We start from the raw sequence: 8,044 nt of genomic DNA, 5'->3' as shown, positions 1-8,044 counted from the left end.
TATTAGATGAAGTGAAAATTCATGGGTTTCTTAATTTCTGGAAATTTCTCAGAATTAAGTTTTTATACTATCTCCTCCATTCTTTCTTGGACTTCCTATTGTGTAATGTTTAGTATTCTCAGTCTTTTTTATCTAAGCTGGTCTCCCATTTTATTTTTCTGTCTCTCTCATATTGTGTTCTGGGACAGTTCCTCAACATTATCTTCCATTTCACAAATTTATTCTTCAACTGTGTCCAGTCTACAGTTTTTCTCATTTACCAGCTTTTAAAAAAATTCAATGACCAGTCTAATTTATTCTTTTTATAATCGATTAGATTTTGTTTCATTTCTTCCTGGCTTTGTTTTATAATTCTTTTTAAAGCTGTATCATCATTTATCTCTTTGAGTGTTTTCAGCATACTTATTTAATTGTCTCTGTCTTAACTGCTCTGTAAAAAGATTTTCATTTGGAAAGAATCCCTGCTCTGTTAATTCTGTTGGCTGACTTTCTTAGCATTAGACTTTTTTCTTCTGTTTTGGAATTATGTTTGCTCATTTTGAGTGGAAAATTTCTGTTTTTCTCTATACTCACATCACTCTGACAGAGTTTTGTAGTTCCTTCCACCTAGTCCTCTAAGCTCCATTACCAGAAACAGGTTTCATGATTATATTTGGAGACTGTTATCCCCTGCAGAAGGGATCCTGCTAGATCCCTTCCAGGAGTCAATGGATAGCAAGGATCTACAGACCGTAAGCCCACAACTTCTAAAACGCAGTAGCCTCAGTCAACATGTAAATGGCCATTTCTTTCAATCTCCTTTTATTATTTGGCTATTTCTTCCAATCTCCTTTCATTATTTAGCCCCACCTCTATCAATGCTCTCTCCCTTTCCCCACTACCCCCCAAAGACATACATTCTCTAGCTTCAAATAGAAAGTATAACTCAGTTTCACTGAATCACAACTTTTAAACTATTAAAAGTTCTAATTATATTATTATACCTTTCCCTGAAAGTTCTGATTATTTCCCTAAAAGTTTCCCTAAAAGTTGTGATTATATTATCATACCTTTCCCAGAAGTTCCAAGATCCTTACCACTATCACCTTCTTTTGAACTCAGATCCAATGGCTTCAGCTCCACTACACCCACTGTTTTGTGTTTATAGTCTAGTTCTTCTCTATGGAGATGTTTAGCTTACATTTGATCCTCGCCATGTCTGGGTTTTATCTTTTAATACTTTACCAATTGTTCCCATTTGTTTGGCACAGAAGGGATTTTAAAAATGTAAATTCACTGTGCCCTGTTTTACTAGAAAACTATTCTAGATTTTTTTTATTGCATTTTAGGTTTTGGGGTACATGTGAAGAACATGCAAGATTGTTGTATAGGTAAACACATGGCAGTGTGATTTGCTGCTATTCTAGATTTAAAAAGAAATTATAAAATATAAAATATCTTGAACCTCTCCAAAGTTCTATAAGGCAGTGTGACCTCCACTTTCAATGAAGAAACTGAAGCTACAAGAAAGTTAAGTGTACTTTTATTAGTTATATAAATAATAAGTAATAAGGAAGTCAGGAATGTAATACAGATATGCTGACTCCCAGACATGTGCTCAATTTACTATAGAACTTAGTAATTTCTTGAAAATTTTTCCTAGCTTTTACTCAGATTCTCATATAATACAACCAAGTTGAGTTTTCTCCATGTTCCCTAGGCCATTCAAACAATCAGATGTTCCAGTATTACCTCCCAAGTCAAGAATAACACTAAATTCAAAATATCTTTGCTGGTCCCTAATTAACCCATAGTTTTATCAATTCTCTGCCTCTCAGTCTTGGCTTCTTCCTTCTTTAGTTCTATTATTAGGCTAGAGCTAGTCAGTCTTTCCTAGCTGCTTACTTTTTTTCATTATTAATGAACATAATGAGATTAATTCTAAATATACAGGAAATTCCATTCTCCCCAGGTAATACCAAACTGCATGCCTTTATTAAAAAGTATTGACTGAGCATCTACTATGTGTCAAGTACCACATGCTAAGTGTTAGAATTCAGTGATAAGCAAAAACAAACAAGGCCCCTGTTCTCATGGAACATTATACTCTAGAGAAAGAGAGCAAATCACACAATTTAATGTAAATTTATAATTGTCACAATTGATATAAAGTAGATATATCTGATATTCTAAAGGTCTATGAAAAAGAGGATAGGATTTTGTTGGAAAGGTTAAGAAGACTTCCTTGAGAAAGTAACTTTGAACTATAATCTAAGGAGAAAAAATTAACTACATGAAAAGAACAAAGTGTTTCTGGCTGAATAGACAGGATGTATAAGGGTCCTGATGTGAGTCAAAGTATTTGAGTATAGTGGCAAAAAGAAAGCACATGTTGCTAGTAAAGAAAAATCAAGACCATTATGTTAAGGTGTTTTGCCTCTATATTAAAAGAAATTACAAGCCATTGAAAAGGTTAAAGCAGAAGAGATGACAAATTGCATTTGAATTGTGAAGAAAATCAATATGGCTACAATGTACACAATGGATCAAAAATGGGCTTGACTAGATAAAGGGGTGAACCAGTTAGGTCACTGTAGTAGATAAGGCCAGAAGTAATAGGTTGAACTACTGTGATAGTGGTGGAGATGGAGAGAAGCAGATGACTTTGAGAAATATGTAGGAGGTAAAACCAATAGGACTTGACAAAGGAGTGGCTACACTGTAAAGAGGAAGAAACTCACCCATTGAAAACAATTAGACTTCTGATTTGCAGAATTAAATGTATTCTACCTTCACTAAGAGGTAACAGAGGCAGCCAAAGATTGATTATGAGTTGGTTTTGGACAAAGTAAATTTGAAGGAGATGAGATGATGGGAGATGATGTTAAACATGTGTCTAAAGCCTAGAGGTTTGAATCAGAGATATAAATTTGCAAGTTATCTACACATAAGTACTGACTGCAATAAAAACATGGAGGAGATTATCTAAGGAAAAAGTGTAGAACAAAGAGAAAAAAAGAACTCAAAAGAAAGCCTTGCGAAATTCCAACTTTAATGACTGAGCAGAAGATTATAAACTTGCCAAGGAATGAGAGAAAATGAGAGAAAAATATCTAGAGAGGTGGGAGAAAAACCAAGAAGGCGTCATGTCACAGAGTCAAAAGAAAACCATAATTCAATAAAAAGGTAATTGTTAACAGTATCAAATGCATAAAATAGGAATCTTTTTCTTTATCCAAATTTTAGGTCACAGTCAATACGGCTCCACTATAAATTCTTACTTTTCCAATTGTCTGTGTTTATATATACTTACTTAAAGTATTCATCAGAAGGCCACTGTTGTCTCGAAATCTATTATGACTGTCATCTATATCAGGAATCCTGCAATGTGTCATGGTAGGATGTCCTGAGACACAATTCCCTGTATCAGAAGTAGAGGATTTGCATTCTTCATCTTCTGAGTCACTAGAACTATCCTCACTACTTGAAGATGGTGAACTTTTGGAATCTGATGAGCTATCACAACTACTCATCTGGTCCATTAGACTAGCTTCTGCCTTCAGTTCTGAAAATAAGACAGAAATGAATAGATAGGTTAAATAAAAAATGTTAATAAATATAATAAAAATTGAATGTATTAGTTTTTAAGTAACTGTTGATGAATAACTAAAATCAAACCTACATTTATAGTACTTAAAAAGCATTTTATTAGAAAAACAAAACTCTTCTACCATCAAGCCTTACTTCTATGATTGGATTACAGAAACTAAAAGAGATAGACAAGATCTAAAACTAAACTCCACATTTAGTTAAACCATTGTACTTAAATGTACAGGTAACTCAAATACAAAGTAAATATTGTGAAAAATTATAAAAATTAAAATCTATTTTGGTAGAAACTGTCTTTAATTATTTTTTATTCCTTTAAATACATGTAATGTAATGTGATAATGTAATAGATGAACTTCATTCTTTTTTCTTGGTTTTCCTAGAGAACATTTTGATGAAGCATCTATAAGTTTCTCCCCTGCTCCCTTAATGAGGATTTAAAATATTCTAAGTAGTTTTGAAAAGCCAGTTCTCATCACAACTTTGGCTATAAATATTTCTATAGATAAAAGAATAATAATGATGTATTCTTTTGCTTGGTGTTTTTCAAGTTATTTTTAAGACACACAAAAAATTATAGTTGGGAAGGTCTTCAGCTACCATTTAGAACAACTTCATAATTTTAAAAATGAGGGAATGAAGGTTCAGAAAGCCAAAACTTGTCGGTTATTTGTGGGTGGAACCAAGTCTACTAACTTTCAAGTCAATATTTTCCTATATGATACAAATGTCAAATAGTTGAACAAAATTTTTAAACCAAAAATTCTAGGTGAATAATACACTCAGTTAATACACTGCCATTTGATATCATCTTAGTATACTGCTACATTAAGTTAACTGATAATTTTTAGCCCTATTCTCCCTATTATAGACACACTGGCTTTCTTTCTATTATTTGACCACATTAAATTCATTTCCATCCTATGTTCTTTGTACTAGCTATTTCCTCTGCCTGGTATATTCTTCACCCAGATCTTTGGTTTACTTAATACATAATTTCCATAAAGTAAAATGTATAGCAGAATTTTAGCATATATAAAACTTGTATAACTACCACTGAGATCAAGATATAGACTATTTCCATCCCCATGAATATTCTCCTATGCTCTTTTCTAGTCACTACTCACCATTTTGACTTCTATTACCAAAGATTTTTATCTATTCTTGAATTTCACATAAATAGATTAACTCAGCATGTACTTTTTGGTCTGCCTTCTTTCAACATAATGTTTTTTATATTTATTCATGTTACTGAATTAATCTGCAGCCTATTCTTCTCTGCTGCTATGATATTATATTGTATAGATATACCACAAGTTAGGCACCTATTTTCTATTTATGGATATTTGGGTTGTTTTCAGTTTTGGATATTATGAAGAAAGTTGTTATGAAAATTCCTCTACAGGTCTTTTTGAACTTATATACACATTTCTCTTAGGTAGAAAGTTAGGAGAGAAGTTTTCGAGTCATAACAGGCATAGGTTTAATTTCATTAAAAACTCCCAGTTTTCAAACTGGTTTCACATTCCAACCAGCAATGTTTGAGTCACAGGTGCTTCATATCTTCCCTTACTATGGCGCACACACACACACTTGGTATAGTGAGTCTGATGGATGTACAATGGTATCTTCCTGTAGTTTTAATTTCTCTGACGATATGAAGCAGTGTTTTTCTCATATGCTTACTGGCCATTTGAATATCATCTTTTATGTAAAGCCTGTTCAAGTCTTTTGTCCATTTTTATATTTGATTGTCTTTTTCTTATTTATTTGAAAGAATTCTTTATAGCTAATTCTTCTGGCTATGAGCCCTTTGTTAGACATACGCATTTGTGAATATTTCTTCCCCCAAGTCTGTAGCTAGGCTTTTCATTTCACTATGGTGTCTCGAGGAGATTCCAGATCTCTGAAAGTCTGGCTCCTTCTTGAGTCAGTTTAAATGTAACCTTTTCAAAAAGTTCCTTCCTCCATTCTGCAACCCCCATTGCCTTGTTTAATTATCTTCAAGACTCTTATTTCTGAAATTCATTTGGATATTTATTTGTTTACTGCTTGTGTCTTCCCCACCCTCCCTTTCACCTTCATCCATACTCCCAAATATAATGTGAGAATAAGAATGTTGTCTTGTTCATGTTGTATAATTATTTTTATACAATGTTGGATTCAATATCCCAATATTTAACTGACAATTTTTGAGTTTAAGTTCATAAAAGATACTAGTTCAGGCCAGGCACAGTGGCTCACGCCTGTAATCCCAGCACTTTGGGAGGCCAAGGCGGGCGGATCGCTTGAGGTCAGGAGTTCCAGACCATCCTGACTAACATGGTGAAACACTCTCTCTACTAAAAATACAAAAATTAGCCGGGCATGGTGGCACGCGCCTGTAGTCCCAGTGGGAGGCTGAGGCAGGAGAATCACTTGAACCCAGGAGGTGAAGGTTGCAGTGAATGGAGATCTGCCATTGCATTCCAGCCTGGGCGACAAAGCAAGACTCCATTTCAAAAAAAAAAAAAGATACTAGTTCATATTTTTCCTTTTCTTGTACTGTCTTTATCTGGTTTGGGTATTGGGGGTAATATTGGCCTCATAAATAGCTTAGAAATAGTCCTTCCATTTCCATTTTCCAGAAGAGATTACTTAATGTCAGTGTTAATTCTCTTTAAATGTTTGGTAGACTTCTAGAGGTCTGGTTATTTCTTTCTGGGGTGCTTTTAAATTACTAATTTAATTTACTTAATGTTGATAGAACTATTCAGCTTGCTTACATCACCTTGGTTCAGTTCTGGCAGTTTTTAGCTTTTGAGAAACAAGTCCATTTCCTCTAAATTCTCAAATTTATGAGCAAAAAGTTATAACATTTCTTTTCTTTTTAGATAGGGTCTTGCTCTGTCACCCAGGCTGGAGTGCAGTGACACAATCATGGCTCACTGCAACCTCCTCCTCCTGGGTTCAAGCGATTCTCCTGTTTCAGCCTCTTGAGTAGCTGGGACTACTCAGGTGCACACCACCACACCTAACTAATCTAAAAAAATTTTTTTCTTTTTTATGTAGACAGAGTCTCACTGTGTTGCCTAGGCTTGTCTCAAATTCCTGGGCTCAAACAATCCTCTTGCTTTGGCCTCCCAAAGTGTTGGGGTTACAGGAGTGAACCACCACACCCAGCTTACCATTTCTTTATAATATATTTATTGGCTACTGGATCTGTAGTAAATTAATTACTTTCCTGATTATAGATAAAACTTGTACTTTACATTCCGGATATTAGTAATTTGTGCCTTCTGTCTTTTCATTTTTATCAATCTTACTAGAAGTTTATCAACAGTTTTTTCTGATGGCTGCCTTTTTGTTTCATTAATTTTCTCTATTGTTTTCAATTTAATTGATGCCACTTCTTATTTTCATTATTTGTCTCTTTTTGCTTGCTTTGGGTTTAATCTACTTTTCTTTTTCCAGTTTCCTAAAATTAATTGATATGATAACTTTCCTTGCTTCTCGGATAAGCATTTAGTAAGATAAATTTCCCTCTCAGAACTTCTTTAGTTACATTCCACATATTTTGGCATGTTGTGTTTACTTAATACATTTAGTTGCATGTATTTTAATTTCCTTTGATGATTCTTCTTTAACCCGTGGATCCTTTAGAAATGTGTTGTTTAATTTTCAAGTGTTTAGAGATTTTTCCCGTTGTCTGTTACTGATTTTTAGTTTGAATTCATTATGGTCAGATAAATAGTCTATATGACTTCAGTTTCTATAAATTTATTAAGATTTGTTTTATGGCTCAGGATATGGTCTTAGTAAATATTCCATGGGCACTTGAAACAAAATATGTATTCTGCTGTTATGTGGCATGTTATATATCTGTCAATTACATCCTGATGGTTGATTATGTTGTTCAGATTTCCTATAACTTTGTTGATTTTCTGTCTAATAGTTCTATTAGTTGCCGAGAGCAGAGTGTTGAAATATCCAGGCATAACTGTGGATTTGCAAATTTCTCTTTTCAGTTTTATCAGTTTTCACTTCATGTTTTTCTCAGTTCAGTTGATAGATATATACATATTTATGTCTTCCTGGTAAATTAGTCCTTTAATCATTATTATTATTAGAGACTGAGTCTCATTCTGTTGCCAGGCTGGACTGCAGTGGCGCAATCTCAGCTCACTGCGACCTCTGCCTCCTGGGTTCAAGCAATTTTCCTTCTTCAACCTCCTGAGTAGCTAGGTCTACAGGGACACACCACACACCCAGCTAATTTTTGTATTTTTAGTAAAGATGGGGTTTCACCATGTTGGGCAGTATGGTCTCCATCTCTTAACCTCGTGATCCGCCTGCCTTGGCTTCCCAAAGTGCTGGGATTACAGGCGTGAGCCACTACGCCTGGCCCCTTTAATCATTATTAATGTACCTCTTTGTAGTAATTTATTTTGTGATTTTTTTTTTTTTTTTTTTTTTT

The 8,044-nt window shown here is 34.0% G+C and overlaps 1 protein-coding gene across 2 annotated transcripts in view; it reads right to left on the bottom strand.

Moving 5' to 3' along the window:
• Positions 1-979: 979 nt before the first annotated feature.
• Positions 980-8,044, bottom strand: part of EAF2 (ELL associated factor 2) — a 33,877-nt gene continuing 26,812 nt past the window's right edge. Inside the window, exon 5 of one of the 2 annotated variants that reach the window (XM_037731236.1) lies at positions 980-3,544. In XM_037731236.1, the coding sequence (XP_037587164.1) occupies positions 3,279-3,544 (266 nt within the window). In that variant the 3' untranslated portion in view covers positions 980-3,278. The remainder of the gene's footprint in view (positions 3,545-8,044) is intronic. The other variant, XM_017508159.2, reaches the window with a different exon arrangement.

Source organism: Cebus imitator, unplaced genomic scaffold (genome assembly GCF_001604975.1).
Source record: "Cebus imitator isolate Cc_AM_T3 unplaced genomic scaffold, Cebus_imitator-1.0 Scaffold387, whole genome shotgun sequence".
In the NCBI taxonomy this organism is placed as follows: Eukaryota; Metazoa; Chordata; class Mammalia; order Primates; family Cebidae; genus Cebus; species Cebus imitator.
Note: the sequence above shows the minus strand (reverse complement) of the source record. Positions and strands in the feature narration are given on the sequence as shown.